The 26,969-nt window shown below is 45.2% G+C and overlaps 1 protein-coding gene across 1 annotated transcript in view; it reads right to left on the bottom strand.

Annotated features, from left to right (window-relative positions):
- Positions 1–26,969, bottom strand: part of MEGF11 (multiple EGF like domains 11) — a 479,353-nt gene that overhangs the window by 62,981 nt on the left and 389,403 nt on the right. Inside the window, exons 15-19 of the mRNA XM_075896878.2 lie at positions 14,982–15,128; positions 12,257–12,391; positions 7,338–7,466; positions 3,234–3,362; positions 2,198–2,326 (exon numbers count right to left, since the gene is read on the bottom strand). Of these exons, the coding sequence (XP_075752993.2) occupies positions 2,198–2,326; positions 3,234–3,362; positions 7,338–7,466; positions 12,257–12,391; positions 14,982–15,128 (669 nt within the window). The remainder of the gene's footprint in view (positions 1–2,197; positions 2,327–3,233; positions 3,363–7,337; positions 7,467–12,256; positions 12,392–14,981; positions 15,129–26,969) is intronic.

Consider the following 26,969-nt stretch of genomic DNA (forward strand, 5'->3'; position numbering starts at 1 on the left):
CAGGACGCATTGGGGAGTCGTTATTTCGAAATAGCGGCACTGGAGTGTCCACACTACCGCTATTAGCGTTATTCCTCGCGGAATGCAGGAGGACAGATTTCAAAATAACGGGCTTGGGAGCGTGGGCTGCGCCACTTATAAATTCGACCTCAGGGAGGTTATTTCGAAATAACCCCCTAGTGTAGACCAGGGCTCAGAGGGCAGTCTTTGAGACACGACACCACTTGGAGCGACTCGCACAAGGCCCCTTGCCCATGGCTGTGCCTGAAATTCCTCTCTCGTCTCTGGCTGCTGTAAAACCATATTGATTATGGAAGTCAGAGGGCGACCGTAAGATTCCTGCGGCCCACGCAGGGGCTGGGTACACTGTCGCAGTCAGAACTGCAGGTTCATGGGTAGTGCCGTGTGAACGCTCCTTCATGATAGTGAGGACTCCCTCCAAACCACAGTGCTGGTGGCTCCCACGCTGGAGGGAGATTTTCAAAGGCATAAAAGGGACCCAGATGCCCATATCTCATGGACTTTCCGTGAGAATCAGGGCTCTGTGTGCCTGCCCTGTGCGCTCTTTTCAAAATTTCCCCCACAGAGAAGACTGTGAAGATGCCTCAAAGCAAGGGTGAGTGGGTGCTACAGAAACCCCTCTGGAAGGACAGCAGAGATATAATAGAAATTTAGAACATAAGAACGGCTGTACTGGGTCAGACCATCTAGCCCAGTAGCCTGTCTGCCGACAGTGGCCAGCACCAGGTGCCCCAGAGAGGATGGACCAAAGACAATGATCAAGCGATTTGTCTCCTGCCATCTCTCCCAAACAGAGGCCAAGGACACCATTTTATCCCCTGGCTAATGGCCTTTTATGGATCAATTTGGTCTCCTCCTGTTTCTTCAAACTCTTGCGTGTGAATATGCTGTCCGGGTAGCAAAGCCCTCCTCACGGCTGCGGCTGGGAATGGTTCTGAGCCAGCTGTGCCAATCAGGTTTTGTCCTGACATCCCGAAACTCCCTAGGCTGCAAAGACTGTCATTTGTAAGGTTAACAGTGGGGACATTTCTGTTGTAGCTGCTCTCCACGGCTAAGGAGAGCCTGAGGTCTTTGCGTTCCCGAGCGCGGCATGGCTGGCATGCAAAGCACGCGGCTGTCCGTGTCATTGTGAAAGCCACGGGTTATCTTGGAATGATGCGCTCCTCCCAAAGGTCCATGAGCACAGGACCAGTGGGGCTGCAGTGCCTCACATTTGCCCGGGCAGCTTCCTGACTGCATGTCTAATGAGCAGATTTGCATCCACATCGATGGACTCAGCTGTGGCCTGGGCGTTTGAAAAGCTGATACGCTCTTTTCATGAGTGCTAACAAGAGCGGAGCAGCCAACGCTCGGGGCACTGAGGTGAGATATAGGACTTGTTGGGAGAGCACCGAACGGGGTCAAGGAGGCAAAAATCAGTGAAAACAAATTCGAGAGCATGCCTGTAGCTTCTTACTAGGAAGGCTTCCCCTCTGTCCCTTCCCCCCCACTCCCTATCGCTCCTTTTTCATCTAGCAGCCCCAGTGTTACACCAAATTAGTTTTACTGGTCCCCAGCTCCTCAATCAGGCTGAAATGCCTCAGAGGCCCAAGTGCCGTATCCGTTTCATAGCCGATAGACCTGCCTCCCAGAGCTGACGCCACCCTGCACTGACAGGAGGACTCACTCCATGAATTCACAGGTCTCTTTCATTGCTGATATCCCTCCACGACTTATAAGCATTTTAATTTAAAAAAAGTATTATATTTGGAAACATCTAATTATTCCATATCTTGTGTCTTTGCCAGCATTTTGTCAAGAAAAAGCATCATTTATTACAGACTGCCCAGTGCCAAATTAGAGACCCAAGACAGATAAAGCACCAGGAAGTGTGGCACTGTTAGAACCCTAAAGCAGGGATGCTCCGTGAAGCCTGTTGTTCTGTACTGATTTCTGCTGGGGAGACAAATCTGTGTTCTGTTCCTTTAAACCTGACAAACTATAGTAGAAGATGGAGAAGATTAATGATCAGCCTGAATATTTCCCCATTTTTTAAAAGACATTCCGAGAATATGTTGATTATAACAACCCTCTTTCCAGTAGAATCGCGAGAGGCACAAGCCTCTAATTTCCACCAAGACTTTCAAGGGAAAACTATCTCAGGATTAAAGGAAAATGAAGAAACCTTGCTACTTACTTTGCTCACACTGTTTACCCGTAAATCCAGTTCTGCATGTGCACTGCCCAGTGATGTGGTCACAATCTGCTCCATTCTGACACTGACAAATGTTAGCACAATTTCGTCCATAAAAGGCCGCTGGGCAACCTGTCAAAAACCAGAATAGGGAAATATACAAACACGCTCAGTAGCATTACAAGGACAAGGGTTAAGTTTTAAGGTCTGCGTATTTTTCGTAAGATTTTTTGTTCGTCTAAATGCAGAAAAGAATGCTCCTGTAAAGATGTAACTCCACGTCGTTCAGAATTGCTTTAGTGTATCAAAAGAAAACTCGACCATCTAGATAAACTGTGCTTGTTGAAAAATAAAAGAAATTGGTTACACAGAGAGAAAGGCTACATCTAGACTTCATTGCTTTTCCGGGATACTCCGCTATTTCGAAATTTTTTTTAGAAAAAGTGGATACTCTCTTTCACCATCCCTGGAAAGCTCGTTCTACGAGGCATAAGGGATGTGTTGAAAGAGCACTTTTTTTCCAAAATTTGGGGCCATGTAGACACACCAAATTTCAGAAAAGTCTCTTTCAAAAGTAAATTGGAAAAAGATACGCAATTTTGTGTAGCCAAACTCTCTTACAGGCAACAGAACAATCACTTATTTGCAAATGATGGGGGCTTCATGCATGCCCCCCCAAATCCCACCTTCTCGTACAGGAGCCTGTTCAAGGCGTGATACCTGGTTTTGCCAGGTCAAGAAACCTGCTATATTTTTCTCTGAACTAGGCCTTAGGGTGTCAGGGCATTTAAAGGCCTGGATCCTATTGACAGCCTGTGAAAATATAAAAATAAGTCACAAAACTTTTGTGGCTGGTGTCCTTTAACTCGGGACCTTCAATAGCAATGGGATTTGGGGGTGGAGGGGTAAGACAAACTGATTCACAAATGCTGGCATGTGCATTAACACACAGCGCTGTAATGCTCGGAACTGACACAAGGTAGCAGCATGTACTCTGGGAGAGTCACTGACAGGTGAATAATGGCTCTGAAAGCCTTACGCTGAGTACAGTAGAGCCCCGTCCACCCAGCTGTGCATCTGCATTCTCCGTCGTAAGGGCTGCACGTTGCTCCATTGTGGCAGTTGCAAGTGTGAAAGCAATCTGGCCCCCAAAATCCAGCTGGACAAGCTACAAAGAGAGAGGAAGAGAGCACAGTAAGTCGGACAACTGGGTGATTCCGATTAAAGTTTGTTAAGCAATGACAACATGCTTGTTGCTGCAAAAAGAGAGCCTCCTACACACTGCAGAGGTTCCCATCCAATACAGGTATCTCATCACAATAGCAATTAGCAGCAAGCCTGGGAAAACCTTCCTCAGATTTAGACCGGCATCCTGCAACCTGAATTTACACCCACGGAGCATCCCAATGCAATCAATGGATCTATATATTGGTCCACTGGCCCACAAGCCAGGTCAATTTGTAGGTGCAAGGGGCACTGGCCTAGAACTTGGGAGTCACTGGATCAATCCCTAATCTGGCCACAGACTTCATGTGGGATCATGGACAAGTCACTTTGTTTCTCTGTGCCTCAGTTTCCCACCTGTGCAATGGGGACAACACCACTGCCCTCGCTCACGAGTGTGTTCCAAAGAGAAAGATGTTTAAGTTGGGAGGTGCTATTGTGGTTTGAATTTTGCAGCTGGAGAGGTAATCCAGACTGTATATAGCTTTTAATATTCTATTCAATCTTATTGCCTCACTGGCTTTATCGGGAGAGTCAATTTAGACAATTTAGATCAGAGTTTAAGATATGAAAGTAATTTTATTTTCCCTTTCATATTCTGGAATTCCTGCATAACACAAACACAGCTATACACAGTTAACATCTGACTTGCAAGCAAGTACTAAAACTACTGATTTCATTTGAACGCCTGAACTGCTGTCAAAAGGTAAAGAACTCAAACTGTAAATTCAAATCCATAGCATCCAATTGTTCATGTTGATGGGGGATTTTTTTAAATAAATTAAGATCTTAAAGCATGTTTATGCTAGTTCAAAAGTTTGCATGTTAAAGCCTCCTCCTATAACTGCAGTACCTCTTTATTAGTACCAGATAGAGATCCAAACTGCTAATAACACCCCAACACAACATCTGTATTTTTGCTGCCTTTCAAAGAAAAAAACAAGCCATGTTCCGTTGCTTCAGACTGAAGACACAAATTTATAAGGCAAGAAATAGTTCCCAGGCAACCTGAATGTACAGCAGTGGTGAATATTTCCACATCTCCGGACAGGGGAGTTGGATGAGGAGGTTTCCCTCCGATGGTGTTTTGGGGGTTCAGTTTGTGAGAGGGACACAATGGCTGTCTTGGGGTTTGTGGAGTGAGTGATGTTGCTTGCCATGCTGCCGCAGGTGTGGTACACAAATCTCTGTCTGTCAGCCAGCCTAAGAAAATTCCACTGGTGCCCAACTTTGAAGATAAATAACTGGGTTATGGGAGGTGACAAATCTACCTAGTAGAGGAAAGATGGCTTACACCCCTGAAAAGGTCACTGAATTCCCCAAGTGCAAGTTCAGGGAGGATCTGGCACATGGAATTCACCCCACAACCCACCAGAAATGCCCGTCTGGCTACATTGGCTTTGTGAGGAGAGACTCACATGCTTCTCTAGCTGCTTTAGAACTGGCTGTGGGATCCAAGAGGGCTGTGGGATTGTCTCCTCTGCAGCCCCCCCTTGGAGTCTGGGGGTTTGATCCCATTTCTTTGTGGAAGAGTTCACCTACTGACTTCAATTACTGCAGATCAGCTAATACCAACTGTCTGCACATCTATACAAGCAACACCATCACAAGACCTAATCACATAAGCCACATTATCAGAGGTTCATACAACTGCACATCCACTGATGTCATCTACGCCATCAAGTGCCAGCAATGCCCCTCTGCCATGTATATTGGCCAAACTGGACAGTCTTTACGACAAAGGTTATGGACACAAGTTGGATATCAGAAATGGTAACATACAGAAACCTGCAGAAGCCCATTTTAACTTGCCTGGGCACTGCCTGGATTTAAAGGTAGCCATTCTGCTACAAAGGAATTTCAGAAACCAGCTACAGACACAGACTGCGGAACTGGCCTTGAAATGCAAACTTGACATTATCTGTCATGGCTTGGACAAATACATGAATTGGATGGGCCGTTATATTCAATACCCAAATGACATCAAAAGCTAAGTATGGGACACTTACAGCCCACTCAATTAGCCTTATTAGCACCAGCACTACAATTGACTGGGATATTTTTTCTCCCCCTCCCCCTTCTTTTTCTGCCACAAATTGGGAGGTTCCTCCTTATTTCTCCACTCATCTGAGGAAGTGGGTTTTGCCCATGAAAGCTCATGATACTATATATATTTGTTAATCCCTTAGGGTATGTCTACACTAGACCCCTAGTTTGAACTAGGGAGGCTAATGAGGGTGACTGAAATTGCAAATGAAGCGCGGGATTTAAATATCCCGCGCATCATTAGCATGTTCCCGGCCGGTCGCCATTTTGGAAATTGACTAGCCTGGAAGAACTGCCCGCGTCTACACGAGGCAGAGAAGGGCAATTCCAAATGAGGTTTAACTGGTAATTTGAAGTAAGGGGTTTATTTCGGAATCGCCCTTCTCTTCCGCATGTAGACGCGGGCAGTTCTTCCGGGCTAGTCAATTTCCAAAATGGCAGCTGGCCGGGAACATGCTAATGAAGCGCGGGATATTTGAAACCCGCGCTTCATTTGCAATTTCAGTCGCCCTCATTAGCCTTCCTAGTTCGAATTAGGGGGTTAGTGTAGACATACCCTAAGGGTACATCTACACTGCAACACTATTTTGAAATAACTAGCACTATTCCGAAATAACTTAATCTGTGTCTACACAGTGGGTAGTTATTTTGAAATAGTGTCAACATACTGTCAAGCTAGAGGACTTCTTACTCCGACTCCTGTAACCCTTATTGTACGAGGAATAAGAGACGTTGAAGGAAGAGTGCTCTATTTCGAAATAAGTGGTGTGTCGACGCTCTCTATTTCAAAATAAGCTATTTTGAAATATAATGCGCAATTGATTTAGCTCAATTTGCATAGCTTATTTGGAGTTAAGCCCTGCAGCGTAGACACACCCTAAGGTGCTACAGGAGTACTTGTTGACTTTTTTTGTAGTTACAGACTAACATGGCTACCCCGCTGAGACAGCTAATACCAAGTTCACATGGGAAACCCTCACCTTATCTAACCCCAAAGAAACCATCCAAGCCAACTCAGCAAGCAAAAAAAACCCCATTTTTCCAAAGTGAAATTGAAGCTGTCATTTCCCAATTACATGGTTAAATATAATGAACAATCCATGGAGTTTACAACCTTTTTGATTCTTTGAGTGACAGCAATATTCTGCCTGTGGAAGATACACAATAAAAGCAAAATTACAGCCATCTGTTTTTATCCGATTCATACTTTATCACTTGAAGTTTAATATATTTTACTCTGAATGCTGTCTAATATGCTAGTTGTATCCTGAATATGAAGTAACATTTCGGAATGATAGGATATTGCTTCCCACTGTGATCTGTCTTCAATTAAGGAACATGTTCTGGAAATGACACGTTGGGATCAGCAAATGTCAATCTTCTACCTGGGCAATTTTCAGCAAGAAGCCACGCATCCCTCCAAACCCACATTGACTTTTACAATTAAATTAAATGTAATAGGCATATATCATCATCTGAATTTTTCAACGGTGTGGGCCTGGCACATGAAAACATTTATTGGCTAATAATTTCTCTCGTAATAGTTGAGAGAAAGCGATTAAAATGGAATTCAATTGGAAATTAAAAGGGAACATGGGTTTTTCTTTACTGAGAAGAACGTATGACCTTGCTTTACCATCATAGGAGCTAATAACCGCCCATGCAAATTCCAAATGCAGATGCTAATTCAAGATACAGCTAACATAGCTTAATTAAAAGACATAAGCTATCAAGAGAATAAAGCACTGGCCTGCGATAACACTTTAGGGATTTCCCTGGAAATACCATTTTTATCCTTAACTCTAGAGCATTTAACACTCAAAAGTATAATCTTATTTAAAATAAGAGATGTAAAACACAAAATCTTGCTTACTTAGAGAGCAGTCTTTCCCTATCCATCCTGGAAAACATTGACAAGTTCCATCGATAGGATTGCATGTGCCATTGTTGGTACATTGACAGACCTCAGCACAGCTCTTCCCATACCTTCCACTGGGGCACACTGTAGAAATACAAGGCAGTGCTTTTCACAAGTGTTAGGAAGCAATAGGATGTAATGGCTAGTGATTACAGGTTAAGAATAATACAGGTTGAACCTCTCTAGTCTGGCACCCTTGGGACCTATCCAGTGCCGAACCAGAGAATTTGTCAGACCACAGGAGGTCAATATTGTATAGCAGCATTGCCAACACGTCCACTGCTTACCAGGCTCTTAGAAGACATTTAGGGGTAAATTAGAGCTAAATAACAGCACAGAACACTGAGAGCCAGGACTAGTGTCTGTAAAGAAATTTTATGGGACCGCGGGAAACTTGGCCACACCCATGATAAATGGCCATCCAGCTAACTAAAATCATGCCAGACCACAGACGTTGCTGGACCAGAGAATGCTGGATTAGAGAGGTTCATTCTGTACTGATATTCACCTGTACTACAGAGGGTATAAGTCAAACAGTTAAACAGGAAAAATTCTTACTAAAAAAACCAAACAAAAACATCCATAACCCTTAAAGGGAAGACGCTAACCAAGTCCATTTGGCTGGTAACATTCCGGGAGTAAAAAATGTTCTTGGAGCACTGGCAACTTCAAACCCATATGTCTAATGGAATAGATGGCACCTAGTCTAGTTTCCAGTAACACCTTAGATTACAGTAACTGAAAGAAATCATAGAAAGGATGGGGAGGGCGTAGACCAATCAGTTGCAGGCATCATGGAACCAGAAAGAGAACAATGAACGGAAGGGAATTCAGAGACATAACTCAGGGGCAGAAGGGACTAATTTAGGGGCTTGGCCAAATGAGGCCTACATAGAGAAGAAAACTCGCAAGAGGGAATGGGACTCTTAAGGTGGCGCAAGTGATGATAACCAGACACGTGCCTGTCAGAGACAATCTCGGTGTGGTTGGCCTTGCTTTAGCACGGCAGGACCTCTTAAGGTCCATTCTAGCCCTACAGTTGCTTGTTTCTACAATAATTAAGGAAAGAAATCATTTAGGCTGAATAGCAGAGAAAAAATCCTGAAGGTGGTATCTCCCAACAAATAGTCTCTACAAGGCTAGGCCTTCACATTGCGATCCACGAACGTGGACTGAATATAGCTGGAAGCTACACTGAGGAGCTAATTGCATCCGCCTTGCATACTACTGCAAGTTTTCTGTGAATAAATCTTTGGAGCACTGAAGAACAATGCTGCCCATCTATCGGCAGAGCACTGGAATTTATTGACAGACCAATTATCTGTGCTCTGCCCGCCTGGCCCATGAATAGGAATCCCATTAATGTGATGCATATTACAAGAACTCAAAAATATTTCTTTATAACTTGGCACTGACATCTAAGGTGGAAAGGCACACAGCCTGAGTACCTGAAGTCATTAATGCACAGAGCGTCAGGTTCTCACATTGGGATGCGTGGCCAACTAGAAACCAGCAGGGAGTTTGCCCGTAATATACAATCCCCCTTCACAACATCACCAGCTGTACAACTAAGTGTATACATGCCAAGAAATGCAAGGTTCTTTTCAGGATAGAAGAGACTGATGTGACAACAATACCGCATTAAATCCTGCAAATCTCAGCATGACTGCAGTGGCTATGTGCTAGCAACAGCCAGTTTCACTTAGCTGGGTAGTCTGATGAGATTCAGAACTTGTGCTTCTAAATCCGTTAGGCCCGTCTGAAAATCTCCCCCAAGGTTCTCAACTCTCAACAAAGTCAATGGGAGTTAGGACCCTCAGCAACTTTCAGGATCAGGCCCTAGGAGGACAATGGACACGCCAACCATTTTATCATTTGGCATCATGATAAAATCATAAAAAATAACTGTGTTTATCCACAGATTGGAACAAAAGTCTTAGCTATGCCTGTGTGTGCTTTATGAAAAGAGGCATACTATGTTTAAACCAAAACAAAATGATTCTTATCAGTTCACCTAAAGCCACTTACTGATGGGGAGAAAAAAGCTATGTCTGAATTTTCTCTGCACTATAGGCAAAGAAATATAAAAATGAATAGATGGGTATGTCTTTAACCTCCCACAAAATTATAGGAAATCTTTAACATTAAAATTGATGGAAAGCTTTGCTCTGTATTTGTCTTATTCTCCACAATGAATGAATTGTTGGGTTCTTATTGGCTATGCTCCCTGACAAAAACAGATGTCTTTTCAAAACAAGATAAAACACACAGTCCATCTCTGTGAAGAATGTAGCAAACAGAACTGGACTTCTATCCTTGTAAATAATAGTGATGTCAAAAAAGGCACTTCTCTGAATTATTCAACTATTTTACCATTTCAACTATTCTCACTTTCTTATATGCTTTCACTGCAGATGACCTCAATCTATTCTAAATGTGAATCAGTCGCAGATTGAAATCCTGAGCTGTGATTCATTTGCTTTTATACAATATACCATCCTCTACCCTTACTACAACCGAAACCTAAGAACGGTGAAGAGGACAATAGCATATAGTCTAGTTACTGACTTATCTCCAAGAGTGGATAAAGCTGACTTTTAAATTATGCACTAAACAGAATAGTTCTCTAAATGAAAAGAGATTAAATGCCACAAACAAAAACGTTAGAAAAACCCGCACGCCACAGAAAGAACCAAAACTAAAAGGCTCTGTCGACCTGTTTTCCGTCCCATTATTCCATCCCATGCTCTGTTCATAGTACTTCAACACAATGTTTTTATTGCCTCTTTAGGAGGCAAATAGATAATATCACTTAAATGAGATCTGGATTTCTTTTTTCAATTAAAAAAAGTTCTCAAACAGCTTACTGAAAATGTAGCTGATTTGCTCTCCAATATGGAAGACTAATGCCGGAGAACAGATTTGTGATTCTAAGTTTGATGCAGACCCAAGCAACAGACAATACATCACACAAGAGAAACTTCTGGTTACACTAGCTGGAGGCTAGTGGTGGGGTATTTTCCATTATGTGAGCACTGCTTGTCTGTCCTCCACTTCAGAGACTGGTACTGATGTACTGGAGGATGTTCACACAGAAAGAGCAGAAGTAGTCTGCAAAGACGGTTGCTATCTTTAGGCTTGGAAACCGGGTTATGATCTGACATGATCACTCTCCTTTAGAGCAGAGAGCACCAAACACAAACATTTCTTACAAGCGTCACAATATTTTGAAACACAGCTCTGAAGTAAGGACGAATAATGCTTCGATAGACCAGTAGTGTGCGGGCAGAACCACCCTGATTGTGATGTTAATTAGTTATAAAAGCTCTGAAGTGGGACTCAAGAGTCCCGCTGAGATGTCAGGTGTGTTCTGGCAGCCGTAATGTATCATCAATCCAATTTGCTACATGATTATGAAAAATATTTATAAAAGCAGCTGCTCTGTTGCTTGCCGCGTAGAATTCTAAGCAAAACTGTCAATACATGGAATTTCTGATATTACAGAGCATGCTGAAGGTACATATTACCAACGGGGAAATGCTCTGATAGCTAGAAAAAGGTCAATGCAGAATGAAAATATCAAGTCAAATCTTCATTTCATATTTTTAACTAGCATTCTTCTTTCTAGAAAGATAAAGTTACATGATAGCCTATTAGGACAAATTGCAACACAATTATTTTAATTAGGACATGAATATTTTAAAGTGAGTCTGCTGGACAGATCAGCATTTCAAAGTACATCCAGAAGTACTCCACAGCTAAGGAAAAATAAAATAAGAGTTTTCCTAACCAGATAATTATCCCAGCTTTGCACTTTGAAATCTGGCTAACTTTCCACATAATATGGACAAATTCACTTAAGTATGTTCATTTTAATACATTAATTAGCATACTGGTTAGTTGAATATAGAGCACAGGGAAAAGAAAACATAGTTATTTTTTTATCTGTGTTTAATGATTTTGCATATAAGTACTGTCTGTAATTTGTCACTCTCTGAAAAGCAGCTCATTAAAAAAGTGTCAGTTCAATTTTTTTAAAAGACCTGCAACTTAACCAAAGTAGTTGCCATTTAGAGTAATCTCTATTATATCTATATGTAGAAAATACTCTCAGGCAATAAATTAGATCCGGCAAAACACAGCAATGACTTTGCTGGTGGTGTGGAATACCACTGAGAAATTGAGGCCAACATTTTCAAACATAGGAGCCTAAATTAGGCAGCTAACTAAGAGTGGTTGGATTTGTGAAAGTGCTCAGAGGTCAACTTTAACAGGAGCTGAGGGCATTCTCACTTCTGAAAAATCAAGCTCTTTTATTTAAGAGCCTCCAAAACAAATTTCCGGACACCTTGACTTGTGTTCAGTAATACCTGATTTCAATGGCACCATTGACGAAGGAAGGTACTATTCACTGCCAAGAAAGGTTACATGATTTATCTGGCCCTATATTTAGATTTAAGTACCACGTTTGAGTACGATGGCCATTGTATTTGTACTCACTGATGTGTGCCTCTTACTGAAAAAGGAAAAAGTGTCCTCATACCTTTCAGATATACTAGGATTAACAGAAGGGAAATGAAATGTTTGGACAGCAGATTTATGTACAGAACGTGCCACATTTTATATGCGCTTAAATATTGAGCTGCAGAGCTGTTTTATTTCTGCGCGTCAGAGCACAACATATTTACAAAAAGATGACTAAGTGCCCATTTGCATTTTGCCTATGGAGTAAAACAGTTTCTTGTGATCTAAAGTGCTGAGACTTAAAAAAAACCAAAGCCGATAACTTGAAAGCGGCCTGTTAGGCGTTCCTGCTGCACAGAGTCACGTATCTGTAAGGAAAAGGAGGCATGAGCGTAGTGTGGGATCAGTACCTTGGTTGCAGAGTGAGCCGAAGAATCCAGGCAAACAATCACAATGTCCCGCCACGTGGTGACAAGGCCCGCTGCTGTGCACACACTGCGGACATGCTTGGCTGCACTGATGCCCATAAAAGCCAGGGGAACAAACTAGAGCAAGAACAAGATCAAGTAGTCACTGGAGTTCAGAAGCCATCTCGGAGAGTCGAACGTCAGAACCTTTTCTTTAATCACTTGTATAAGTGCTCTCGGCCCGTGTCATAATCTAATGCAAACAGCCTCATTTAATTTTAAAAAATACCAGATAAAAGAGTAATAATTACTTACGGTGACTTCCACCTGGCTGCATTAAGCACCCGATTTCCAAACAAATTAGATGCAGGACATGTGCAAAACTAAGCATCTAATTTGTGCATGCAACTGCACCCAGCAAAGCCTATCTTTGAGAGTAAAAGGGTAATTATGGTAACTACATGCAAGATTGCCCAATTTGCATGGGGGAATCAGAACAGACTCCTAAAAACAGGAGTCAAGAACATGCACGCTTCACTTGCTGAAAACGTCAGTAGAAGATATTGAGGGATTTGCTCACACACGAATAAAACCAGAATTAGGGATAAGTGTCTCTTCTAAAGTTGCACTGTTGTTCTTAAGCACTTGGTGTAGGGAAAACCCTGCAACAGGCAGCAATGCCGAGTTTACACTGCAATATGAAAAACTCAAACGTGACATCATGTGTTTCTCCTTTTTTACTCATGAGATTCTCCATTGGCTCAGTTGTGAAGCCAAAGGAGGACTTCTCTGCCAGCTCTTAATTCCGGGTGGGATCAGGGTCCTTATGTCACTACAGATTCCGCAGTGGAGACCTAGCCGATAAATCTGCTGATGAGACACGAGCCCCCCGAATCCTTCTCCCTGCTGGTTCCGCGGGGCAAGCAGGCAAATCTTTGCGTCAGTGACGTGGCGCGGTATGCAGCCAGGCAGCAAACGAGATGAGCAAGAAGGCATCCCTTTTGCAAACTTGCCCCCTAAGCCCTGAATTCCATCCCTAACTCTGAATTTCCTGAAAGGGAAGGGGAGGGGGGGAGGATCCTGAGAACATGTTTAAGGCGGCCAACACCCTCCTGCATCTGCAGAGGTGAACTCATGCGGGACTCCTGCCATGACAGAATCCAGGGAATTGTGGGACCCTCTGGCCATTCCACTGCAGAAGGGGAGTCACTACAAGAACAGCCATGGAGTTCTTCTGCTGTCATTCTCTGGCACGGGGAAGAATTCCTCCTCCCACAAGCACCCAGTGGATCTTACCAGGGCACAGACTCATTACTGGAGCAGTGCTCTGGGGACAGGACTTGCCCCTTCTGGCCTACATGCTTTCAGCTGATAAAACTAAGCTGTTTTTCGGCTGAGGAAGGCCAGAAACTATTAACTTTCTTTGGTTTTGCACTCTCAGGGTTTCAAACTTGTAATACAATTTCCTCCCCAATTCCCTGAAGCTTTGAGTGCCACGTGTCAGCCTTGGAGAGAAGTTTTACAGCCACACAGACAGGCTGAGGCACCCGGAAAGAGGGGTTTATAATGAGAACGCTTACAGGCCATTAAGTACAGCAACGAGAAGTCATCGCTATAAGAGCTTTACATAAAAATGGGCAGCTGCAAATTATTTTTAGAGATGAGCGGGTGCTAGTAGCAAGGACTGCCTGTAAAATCCAAGGGGACGTGTGATTTGGGGTTGGGTGAGAAGGGGCGAGGCAGCAAAAACGACTAATAAAGGTGAATCTATCTAGTAGAGGGGCAGAGAGGTGGTTTTCTAGATAATGCAAATATGAAGATTTTATCTCCTGGGCACATATCAATATGCAGCAGGCGACATTCCAGGCTGGCATCTCGCCTGCTGTGTTTCTTTTTCTAGAGAGCAGGTCTGGAAACCTGCTTCGGCATTTGCCACGTTACTGTGACCCTCAGTGAGTAGTGCCTCTTCAGTATATGACCGGCTTGGTCTGAGTTCCGTTTATCACTGTGCTGGAGTCTGTGGCCCTCATCTGCTCAGGCTCACGTGACCCTCAATGAGAAAAATACCAGCAAAGGCTCCTCCCTCTCGCAGGCCACTCCCACTTCGGTTTGGGTGCCGCCTGTGCTCTCGTCCACTGTACCCCAATGCAGAGCATCCGACAGTGGCCCCAGCACAACCTGTCATTTCTTTTTGCCCGAAACTTTCCTGAGTTCTGTACCCACAGAGGTTGCGCCTTTCCAGCAGTAAATGTCTCCTCCCGAATGGCTATCGAGTGCCAGATAAAACACTGTAAAGTGGTCCCTGACATTCCACTCTACCTCTCCCCTTCTCCCAATGGACTCTTTTGGGGAAGGAAATGGGGGGACTGGCTAGGAGAGCTGTGCATTCAGTTTTTGCCTACATCAAAACAACATATTAAATAAGACCATCTTGCTATTTGGTCTCCTTTTTATTCTTTAGGCCGTTTCCTGGAGCCAAAATAATGCAAAATCTGGTATTCCGTTGAGAGCGATGCCCTCCAGAAACTGATTTACTTGCTACAACCATTCCTGTGGGCCGGGCAGTCCCTCACAAGTGCGCAGACCTGAAATAGAGGGATACATGAAGTAGGAGCACACTGGTAGGAGACCCCCCTCTCCTGCTCACTGCCTTGCTTTTCCGTTTTTCCTCTGTCGCTTTGCTTTGTTTCAGAAGCAGCCCTCCCCCCTTCGACCCGGTGAGTCTTACTTCTCTGGCACATAGGTCCTCGATAGCCCGGTGCACACTCGCAAGTCCCATCCTCTGGTGAGCAGGAGCCCCCGTTCTCACAGTTACAAGAGATGGAGCAGTTTGGTCCCCAGCGGCCCTGTGGGCATACGTTATCACAGTGGATACCTACAGAATGCAAACGCACACATTAGCTTTCAGCACAGCTCCTTCCATTCACTGATAAAACAGATGCCCAGGTAGGTTGCTAACTTATAGCGCATTAGAGCAAACCAGGGAGCCTGGCTAGAAAAAGACTATTCTGTTACCTGTCTGAAAGACTGAATGTTCAAAAGGCACATCGGTGAATCCAGCTCAGGGCTCAGCACCATGCAGGATGTCCACCCGGCAGCTGGAGCAAGCCGTCCAGCCCAAGTAGACAGATTCACACTTGCGGAGCTGGAGCTAGTGTGCTAAAAAGAGCAGCATGGATGTGGCTGCTTGGGCTCTCTGGCGAGCCCAGGGCTATGTCTACGCTGGGAAGGTTTGGCGACAAAAATGCTGTCGACATGCAAAAGTCGCCTCAAGTGAAAACCGATCTCACTGGATTTTCTGCCTCCTGTTGTTGATATTTCATGACCATGTTGCTAGCAGATAGAGCAAAGCCATGTGGGGGAGCATCCCACAATGCAGTGTTGTGGGAAGGCAGAGCTGATCCCTGCACTTCTTGGGATTCCCTCAGAGCTCTGTGAGCACTCTGTGCTGAGCAGCACAGCCATCTCTCCAGCCCTCCCCGGCAGCAGCAAGTCTGCCTGCCCCTGTGTTCCTAGCAGGGCAGAACAGAAGCATTCCAAGGATTTGTTCCTTGTTCCCCAAAAGGAGATGCTCACTCAGCTGTCAGATACTTTCTGGAGCTTTGAAAGGGAAGGGGCACAGGCCTACAAGGCAGCAGAGATCACAAAACACTGAGCAGAGCCATCAGGGCAGGCATTCTGGGATACTAGTTCTCTTGACAAAACAAACAGCTGAGTCCACATCAGCTCTTTGTTGACAATAAAGGGAATAGGAAAAGACAAAACTCTAGCAGGGGTGGAAATTTTTTGCTGGCAAAACTGGGTGTTTTTCCCAACAAAGGTCTCATTTGCAGTGTAAACGTTCTCACTGTTTTGTCGCCAAATGGCAGTTTCTGGCAACAACATAGACAAGCCCAAGTTGCACTTGCAGCCCAAACCACAACATCCTCACTGCTATTTTAAGCAAGTCTGTCTGTCTGGGCTGGAGCCTTGCTCCTAGCTGCAGTGAAGACACGCCTTACTTATCTTTGGTGGGATCCAGGATTAACAGTTGTTAAAGATCACCCAGTATCTCAAATAATAGGTCTTGAAATAAAGAGTCGGTTGAAATCTGGTCACAGAACCATTGCTGAGAAATAGAAGATTGAAAAAGAAAACTAATCATAGCTCCGTGAAAATATGTTAGTTCAAAAATTCCCCACTGTACTTAGATTCAATTATATCCAGTATATTTGTCATTTTCTGTCCTAAACCGCTGTGTCGTGTCTTTATTATTGCACAGCTGCCATATTTCACCCCAGAGCTTGCTGTATTTGCAGTAGAGGGTTTGTATGTTAATACATTAATGTCCTGATTCTCCAAGCAACAACATGTGGGCAGGAGTTTGCGGGCACACAATCTGACATGTAAACAAGTGGAGACCGAGAATCGCAAATCCAGCCCTAAATTACTCCCACGGCAATTGTGTGACATTTATTTTTATGACAATCAAAACTTCAAAGGTGCAGAAAAATCCAGCCAGGGGACTTAAAAGCTGCATTTGTCTAGTATTGTTTTCACTGGTGACATTTAAACGCAAGCTTGTGCTATGTCTCTGTAGACACCTGAATTAAACTAAGGAGTCGACCCTGCCAACCCTTACCCACCCGAGGAACCCTTACTCATGCGAGTAAGACCATGGAGCCCAATGAGGATCCATTACTGAAATCAACAGAACTACTTGCATAATTAAATGCTCCTCAGGTGAGTAAAAGTAGCTGGATCGGGAAAGGAGACATAAAGAGCTGCCAGCAGCGGGAAGTGGTATTAACTTTGGCACATTGTAGATACTGATGTAAAAAAATATCTGTTTGCTTAAACATTCTCCTAACAGTATTACCACACCAGGTGCTTTACAACCGCGGCACTAAGATTGGATGGCATACGCATGCCCTTGCTACTTTTTCAACGTGAAGAAGTTCTTTATCATCCATGCACATGTTCCCACTGCATAATGGGATAAATACAGACAAAGATGCATAAGATCCAGCCTCAGCCAGAGGCTGGATTAATGCACTACTAAGGATAAATACAATTCCCAAGTAATTTCCTCCGCCTCTGATATCTTCATCTGGATGCTACAGGTAATGCACTGTATTTGTGAAGCTGCAATCTGTACAGTCACCCAACTTTGAGGATTAGGGAATCAGCTAAAAGTCATTATAAACACACTTACAGTGCAGTTTCAAGTTCATTTGATACAGCTCTGAAGTTAATACATTGAGAAATACCACAGAGCCAAAGTTTCCTTTTTCTGAAGATTTAATCATGCGATTATGATGAAAATCTTCCTTGAAAATCTTAACTCAAGTTGTCAGGGGTGGAAAGTTAAAAGTTCATCTTAAAAAAAGGATTTATAATAATATATAATAATTTATAAGCTTTATTTAAAGAGCCACAACCAAGACTGCCCAACTTAAAACACAACCAAAAATATTAAGATACATTATAAACCATACTAAAAGCTCAACCCTGTAGCATTTCAATACACAAAACCAAACAAAAGGGGTTCGAAACATAGACAATGGATTTCAATAGGGGAATTTATACGAGCTAAGTAATGCCAGAGAAAGCTGCAGTCATAACAAAAGTACCTCTGAAATAAAATAAATCTTTTGGCTTGTTTAGGTTATACACACACCCACACAGTCATGTGTGTACGCGCGTGTGTGTGTGTGTAAGAGAGAGAAGTATATAATGCATGATAAAATGAAGTATACATTTTATACATACGCACATATACATGTTTATTATTTATACTTTTAAATGCCCCCATTTGAGGTCCCACAATTAAACCCCGGACACACATTTAGCAGGATGGGTGTATTTTCCTCCTGGCTGGCAGTATTAAAAACACAATTTCCCTGCTGTGGAGGGGCTATTTATAAATGGAGACAATTAAGCAGCCTTATTTCTGGTGCCTTTTCCCAAAGTTTGAGAGAGAATGACATTGACTCCTCTCCTTTAAAAGTAGCTGAATTAGAATGCCATAGATATTCTTTGCAGCAGAAAAGACTCTGCCTAAGTAATGAATAATGAGGGATGTCTTCTTCCTTCCTTCCCCAGGCAATGAGTCATTGTGAGGCTGATTGTTCTAACAAAATGTAGAAGGGGAAAAAAGAAACCTTTGTATGAGACACATCCCACACATTACACCTCTTATTTATTAATATTCAAAAGACCATTGAAGAGATTCTGCTATCCTCCTTCACAGAACCCTCTTTGTATTATTTTTACATCAATTCTTCCGGAAGACTTCTCTTTTGGAGGCTCAAAAATAATACCCACCTCACATAACAAGTGAAAGCAAGCTGTGAAATTTGCACCCGGGTATGTGCATTGTATAGAATTTTGCTGAAGAAGCACCTTCGTTTACACTTTCCCTAATTTGACATAATATTAAGGTTGAGTATACCACGCCTAGCTTCTTTACAATCAGAGTTACTGGAGCATGAAGCTTCCTTAATGCAAAACTTTAATCTTCACTCAGAAACTTGCAGATAAACGGTTTTGATAAGCAATTAGTGTTCAATACGTAATTCCAAGAAATACAAAAAATGCTGAATTTCATACATTTCAGCATCATTTTAACCTGCAGCCATAGGTTCGTGATTTATGAACAAATGCCTCATTTTGTATGCATTATGCACAAATTAGGAAGACAACCACCATAAGAATACATTCACAAAGCTGCAGGAGGCAGTTCTGCTCTTAAACCCCATTTCCTTACTGCACCGGGTCCCTGTTGCAATTGCTGATGTGAGAATAAAATCACGCTTCCCTGGTGTCATACCAAGAGCTTCGCAAACAATCATCGCAAGTGAAATTCATGGTCACTTACATAAAGCCAGAATTGTCAGCTATAAGTGAGCAAAAGACACAGGTGCTGGGAGATAGCACTATGGGGCCACGGCAAGTTTTCTGATCCCAGCCCTTAAACCAGCTTGCAAAATGGAGTGCCACTGAGGTATGGAAAAACAACAAGGAGTCCTGTGGCACCTCAGAGGGAAACAGATTGATTAGTGCATAAACTTTTGTTGGTAAAACCCACTTCATTGAATGAACTGGAGTGGATGTTACAGAGGCAAAGGTGTATATAAGACCAACAAATGAAAGAAGTTACTTGGGCCAGGTCTACACTAAAAGGGAATGTCCACTCAGATATGCAACTCCGGCTATGTTAATTATGTAGCTGAAATCAATGTACCTTGCTTCGCGTTCCCCCGCAGAAGCGGGAGAACTGGATGCTGATGGGGGTGCTCTCTGAGTTTGATTTAGTGAGTCTTAACTAGACTCACTAAATTGAATTCCAGATGATTAATCGCAGCAGCGTTGATCTTCCATTTAGTGAAGATGTGGCCTTGGAGTGTTTAGGGTCACTGGACTGCCTAGCCACTGATCCCAACACCTAATGGTTGCATTAGAGTTGGCTGACTGTATATGCAGCCTTGTATGGCCACACTCCCAGTAGCTAGGCCCAAACACATATTCCTCATGGCCTACAGAGCGCCTTGTATAGTCATTTCCACCCAATAAACAAACTTCTCAACAGACATGGAACCAAGTGTGTGAAATGCTGGTTTTCAGGTTCTAGTCTCTTAAAGGGGAATCTGGAGGCAATTTATTCTGAGCATAAAAGGTTAAGGATGAGTGCCCTTATGTGGCTCAGCCTCAGGGTGGTTATGTGCACCCCGTCTCCCCGCAAGGTTAGGGAACTTGAATTCTGACTGGCAAAACTTCTGCCCAGGCTTCCAACAGAGTGAAATGGGGAACATGCTTCTTGGGCAGCATGGTGAGGTCATCTCACTCTCTGCAGCTGGGTGAATTTGAACCCAGGTCTCAAAATTCTGCCTGAAGCTTCTGGTCCCGATGCTTCCTCTGGGACAGGGTCACTGAAAAGCTGGGATTTGTGCCCATCAAAAAGAACCACAACAAATGCTGCAGGGGGAACAGTGCCCTTGGAGGATGTAAGGTAAATTGAGGCAGTCCATGGTATCTTGCTGAGAACTGACAACTCAAATCATTAGGCCAGCCCTGGGAAGCGCCCCGACAGCAGTTAACTTGTTCCTGATTCCCATGGCAACTACATTCCAAAGGGGCCTCTCTCACTCTGATAAGACCTGGCTGGTATCAGTCAGGCTGCGCGGGTTTCACTGTCTCTTGTGCTTTCAGATTAATGAGCTTGAATCTCCAGGACTGTGCCAGGATGGGGATGGAGTCGTCCGTCCCGCCTAGACATCACAAGTTGGGCTAACAAGCTTACAGCAACATATTCATTCTGGCGGCTGCCATCCTGTTCATGTTGGCTTATTTAGCTTGTTAGGAATAACTACCTGTATTAGTGATAACATGTTTAACTGGCAATGGGCGGAGATACTGTGTAACTTTCTAGCTCATTGGCTTATGTGCATATCTCACTTCCGCTGCTAGACCTATCAAATCACTTCTCCTCCGTCCATCTGCTACCTATATAATCTAATGTATGTTTTGGTTAAGTTAGTTCTCACTGGGTTAACCCCTGATGAGTACTCCACCAGCTGTGTGAACCAATAAATCCTCTGCTTGTTTTCATTACCTGCACCCAGTGTGTCCAAGAAATTATTCCCTACAGAGGAGACACAAGGGGGAAATGTCTGGCATGGGTATTTTGTCAAGGGAATAAAAACTTGTCTGAGTTAACACCAGATGGGGCGCACAGAGGGCAATGGGCCCAAGAGCCTCTCTCACACTCAGGAGTGACGGTGGTCAGTGGAGGTTAAAGATGACCTTTATGACTATTTAAAAAGCCCTCCTGTTGCGGGGGAAGGGGTTAGAATCTGCTGCATATCTCTGTATCTGCAACTCAGTGGCGCTGCACTGATTACACCAACTGAAGGTAAAATCCTTTGTATTAGGGATTAGAAGTTAAGCCGTACAAATTCCACCCACTCAAAAAAGACCACATTTGTCCGTAACTGGTGTTCTTTGAGATGTGTTGCTCACATCCATTCCATATTAGGCAGTGCTGGAAATCCCTCCCTCCTCGTTGTATCCATAAGAGGTTGGTTTTGGTGAATGGGCGGTGCCCACGTGGCGCAGTGTTAGAGGTCCACCCTCAGTTCCTTCTCACAGGAAACTCTGAGGCTACATCTACACTGGCATGAATTTCCGGAAATGCTTAAAACAGAATAGTTTTCGTTATAAGTATTTCCGGAAAAGAGCGTCTACATTGGCCACAGATGCTTTTCCGGAAAAGCCCTTTTTCCGGAAAAGCATCTGTGGCCAATGTAGACGTGCTTTTCCGGAAAAGAGCCCCGATCGTCATTTTCGCGATCGGGGCTTTTTTCCGGAAAAGACACCTGGGCTGTCTACACTGGCCCTTCTCCGGAACAGTGTTCCGGAATAAGGACTTATGCCCGAGCAGGAGCAGCGTAGCTTTTCCGGAATAGCGGCTGATTTTGTACAGTAGAGCGTCGTTACTTTTCTGGAAATTCAAGGGCCAATGTAGACAGCTCGCAGCTTATTCCGGAAAAGCGGCTGATTTTCCGGAATAAGTGGCCCAGTGTAGACAGCCTGAGAGTGGGGAAGGAGGGTGGGTTGTAGAACAGTCATGAACAGCACATCTCAAAGAAAACTGGCTTCGGACAAAGGTAATGGTCTTTTCTTCTTGGAGTGGTTGCTCATGTCCATTCCACAGCGGGTGAATCCCATGCATAGCTGATGGAGGCAGGTGGGAAGTGAAGATTGTGAAGACTGCCACACAGCTCCCCCAGACCCGGTGCCGTCTCTCGCTTGCTAAGTGATGGCGCAGTGCACTGCGGACCTGTGGACAGATGACCACGTCATGGCTCTGCGTACGTCCTGGGTGGAAACACATACCAGGAAGGCTGCTGAGGGCACTTGCATGCTGGTCGAAGGCGCCCTTACAACGAGCGGCAGTGGGACCCGCAACAACTCATCATAGGACTTGATGCAGATGGTGATCCAGTTAGAGACCTTCTGTGAGGACACCAGAAAGCTCTCCCTTCCGTTCGCTGTTTTGATGAAAAGCTCTGGAAGGGAACAGAAATCGTAACATTTCCTCTTCTGTCTGGTGGCCAACAAGCCCACGCAGGGAGCTCTCCACTTCTGGAAGAGGTCTAGGCTTTTCCTCACCTCTTGGCAGAGACCTGACAAGCGCGCTTCCCGTCTGTGGATGCAGAACATCAAGGCAGAGTTTTCCAAAACACTCTCACCACCTCGCCTGAGGGATGTGGGAGGGAGACCTCACAGGCCGTGCTCTTTGATGCTGATGTGCAATGTCATCTCCTCCGAGGACCACCTTCCTTGGGTCTTGAGGCTTCTCTGATGCTGGGACGAGAGTCTCAGTGACTGCTGTTGACGGGAGTGTGATCAGCAGCCTCTCTCTCCGGAGCAGTGGCGTGACTGGTGCTGAGGCCTGGGAGAGATGAAGAGCTGGAGCCGATGCTTCTGAGGGGTGGGAGGCTGCTTTAGTCCACCTGGGCCGGAGTGAGCCTCCTACCTGCTTCAGCCAGGTTGGAGTGGCTCCCATGCTGCAGGCAGGGTCTGCTCCGGTCAGGCCGGTCCCGCCATAGCTGGGGGCTGTTCTAGCTGGGCTGGCATGCCCCCCCAGGGTTGGAGCAGCCCCCTTCCCATGGCAGGCAGGCAGTTGCTCCAGCCCACTGGTTAACCGTAACCAGGAAGCATCATTCGGTAAGGATGATGCTTACTGGTTAGCCAGTTAATTGATTAACTAACCACATCTCTACTCCAGAGGGCACCAGAGGCAATTCCCTACAGATGCCGGTGAGGGAAAAACTTCCCGCACTGGTGCCTGTGGCAAGCACACACCCCCAAGATGGAATGGACGTGAGCAACCACTTGAAGAAAAACTATAAATGACCATGAGCAAAAGGAACAAGGAGGGAAGAGAAAGCGCAGCAGAAGGGAACTGGTGTTCATGGCATGGAAAGAAGGCTTAGTTTGCATAACAATTCCTGTGCTGGCCAGGACATCACATCCTCTGAGCCAAGAGCCATTGTAACTGGATGCTCCTGAAAGGCTTTGGTGGATGGAATTGTTCTCGGTCTGGACAGAAGCAGAATTCCCTTTAGCACTCCCGCTTGGAGTGGCTGCATCTTTCACTCTTAAGGAAGCATGTTGTTGTTGTCTACGTTGCCTCCAGACAGACAAAGAGGGGAGAAAAAGTGGCTAGACTAAATGAGAGCCAATATCCTGTTTTTGGCCAATCTGTTCCCTTGACATTAGCTTCTCCAGACGAATCCATGTATTGCACAGAGTCATTATTTTCCAGGGATGATAAATTGTAGGAAGTAGGAGTTTTTCTGATGTACTTTAACTATATATCTATTGACGTACAACTGTAATTATTTCTCTGAATAAGGGTCTTCAACTTTTTCCAATAATCGCAATCCAAAGACAGATGCAATGTGAATTAGCAATGACAGGCATGAATTCCATAGATATTTTGGATCCAACACAAACATGTCACTCTCCTCCCCCTGTCTCTCAGTATGATATGATGTCATAATAATCTCTTATTCTTGGCATTTAAATAGCTTTGGAAAAGACGGCTTTTTTTTTTTTTTTTTTTAATGAATAGGGATCAAATTTGGCAGGCAACACAGCGGAGGCCCGGCGTTCAGTGTTTCATGCAGGACTTTGGTACTCTGGGTTGCCAGCCGACCCTTTTCTCCAGCAGTAGAATTCTTAATGCGGGTTTGCTGACATACTTTGAAACCGCAACAATTCCCAAGTTTTAAAAAGGTCGGTAGATGTCCTAACGAGCACAGGCTGAATGACTGCTTTAGGTATGTATTTATTTGCTGACCTCAGGCCATATAGTGCCTTGTAGGCCCTGGCTTGAGGTCCAGTGGGAAATGTGCCTTCACAAGACCCAATCCTGCCCGTCTTGGCAATGTGGGGGAACTTGCTTGCTGCACCCCACTGGCTGGCACCCAGTTTCACATCGGAGTTCCCTCTTGAGCACTCAGGCAATACCCATTCTGGGGCCCCACCCTATGAAGCCCTGCTGATATCAGTGGGCTTTGGAGTAGATCACCTAGGCTGTGTCCAGACTCAGGGTTTTTTTCGGGAAAAGTAGCCTTTTCCCGAAAAAACTTCCCCTGCGTCCAGACTCAAGCCGCGTTCTTTCGAAATTATTTTGAAAGAACGCGGCTTTTCTTTCGATGGCGGTAAACCTCGTTTCACGAGGAAGAACGCCTTCTTTCGAAAGTTCCTCTTTCGAAAGAAGGAGTTCTTCAATGTAAATAGGGCTTCCTCGAAAGAGAGCATCCAGACTCGCTGGGTGCTCTCTTTCGAAAAAGCGGATTGCTCTTTCGAAAGATCCGCCTGCAGTCTAGACGCGATCTTTCGAAAGAGGCTCTTTCGAAAGATGCTTTCGAAAGAGCCTCTTTCGAAAGAAGCCTGCAGTCTAGACATAGCCCTAGTGTTGCAGCACCCAATGGGTTACAGGCCTATAGCGCACTGAGTTCAGGTCGCTGTTGGCAATGAGGCGCTGAAGTCAGCTGGTTATTACCTTTAAAAATCAGAGTCATTGTGTGTAGGCACCAGTGTTCACCCCTAACTGCACAAGCAAAGGGGCTCCCGCCGGCTCCACAGGCTCCGTGCTCGACATTCCGCAGTGGCTGAGCTATGCTTTGTGCCAACCCCTTGACTTCCGTGGGAGAGCAAAAGCAAGTCCGAGTGCAGCCAGCCCGGTACGTTTAACCGACAAGCAGATGCCGTCCAGATCAAACAGGAAAGTATTTCACCAAAATCTGGAGATGCTAATTTTCAGACACAGAACAACCAATGCAAATATCTCAGATGATCAATCATCAGCGTAGGCACGGGAACAAGGGGGCTCCCAGCCTCGTGTCCAAGGACCCAGCTGCTGCCCTGTATTCCGGGGGCTCTGCTGCCGGTTCCACACCCAGCTGCTGCCCCACTTGGGACGTAAAATCCCATTTAACTGGTTGAGCTTATTGTTTAACCGGTTAACTGATTAAGGGGGGGACAAACGGCCGCGTTGCTCTACCATGCTGGGCGGGAGCAGCCCCCTCACCTGCTGCTGGGCTGGAGCAGCACCCCCACCGCAGGCAGGAAGCTGCTCTAGAGCAGTCCCAGCCTGTGGGGTGCCCAGGCCCGTGGCAGACAGAGGCTGCTCTAGATGACCAGAACAGCCCCTGTCTGTGGTGGGTCCCCCTGCAGGGCTGGAGCAGCCCCCGGAGCACAGCAGGTAGGGAGCTGCTCCAGTCCCCACCGTTAAAGGTGACGGTTACTGGTTAACCTTTCACATCCCTATGCCCCACGCACCCAGGGCTCTGCTGCTGGTCTGGACCGGACCCTGGGGTCCCGACTGCTACCCTGTGCACTGGGGGTTCTGCTGCTGGCTCCAGAACTGGGGTCCTGGCTGCTGTCGTGTGTGCTGGGGGCTCTGCTACTGGCCCTGGCCCTGCACGCTGGGGGTTCAGCTGCCAGCCCTGTGCCCCGCACACCAAGGCTTTGCTCCCCACCTCAACTGGGGGGAGGGCAGGATGGTGTACGGGGAGGGGGGATTTCAGCACCCCCACTCTTTAAAATGTTTCCACCCCACTGATAATAATCTCTTTATCCTTCTCTTTTTCCTTTTTCTCTTTTCCTCCCATTGTTTTCTTAATCCTGCTGTTCTCTTCTAGCTGTTACATCTACCTCAATCGGTTTTGCGTTACAGATTAGATCGGCAGGTTTTGCTATGCACTGAGTAGGTTGCTGCTTCAGTTGGCATTAGGGAAAGGAAAATGCAATAAGGACACTGGACAGATCAGTGTCTGATTGGAGCTGTATCATCCATTCTGAAGGGATTATGGATGCACACAAAGAGGATGGCATAACAAATTCTTGATGCTTTCCTTCCCCCCACTCCCATCGCCATGTTTACTCTAACTTCTAGACTTGCCTTCGGTGGTTGACTCAGATCCAATCAGACACACAAGAGTAAAATTCAAAAGGACAAAAACGTTCAGCTACTGCAGCGCCGGAGAACCAGAAAATTCTGTGTGTGTAGAGCAGCAGGTAGAAAAAAACAAAATGGGATCTCCCTGAAAGTTAAACACGAGCCATTAACAGCCACTCACTAAGTCTGCAAAGTGGAAGCAATTTGTGTCGTTACACAATGACACTGTTCTATGCAGAAAACCACTCTTTGTAGCTCTCTCCTTGCAGCTCTAGTCAAGAAGTCATCTCAAAGACTAAGCCGTGGAACCAACACTCATGCTGGAGAGCATTTACTCAGGTGAGTAGCCCCACTGAAGTCAATGGGGCTCCTCATGTGAGTTACCGCTCATCAGGAAGAGTAACGGTTTCGCAGCCTGGTTCTAAATGAGGAAGTACAACGTTTGCTCCGGCAGCCAGTAAAGACTAAATTGTCTTTTCTCTCATCAGTGCCTGGGGGACAGGACCACCCATTACTGTAAGTGTGTTTCTGAATGCAATACGTTTACCGCCTACTGCACCAGTAGCATTATTTACAGGCCCACCAACGAGATGTGGGGGCAAAGAGGGCAGCTGCCCAAGAGCCCGGGGCTGCTGGCCACCACTTCAGCAGAAACAGCAGAATCCAGCGTCATGGGCTCTTTAAATCGCCACTGGAGCCCTAGGAGGTATACCTTGGGCGGCAATGAAGGGCTTCTGGAGGAGGCAAGCTGTAGCCCCGCCC

This window comes from Pelodiscus sinensis, chromosome 14 (genome assembly GCF_052426305.1).
Source record: "Pelodiscus sinensis isolate ZL-2025 chromosome 14, ASM5242630v1, whole genome shotgun sequence".
In the NCBI taxonomy this organism is placed as follows: domain Eukaryota; kingdom Metazoa; phylum Chordata; order Testudines; family Trionychidae; genus Pelodiscus; species Pelodiscus sinensis.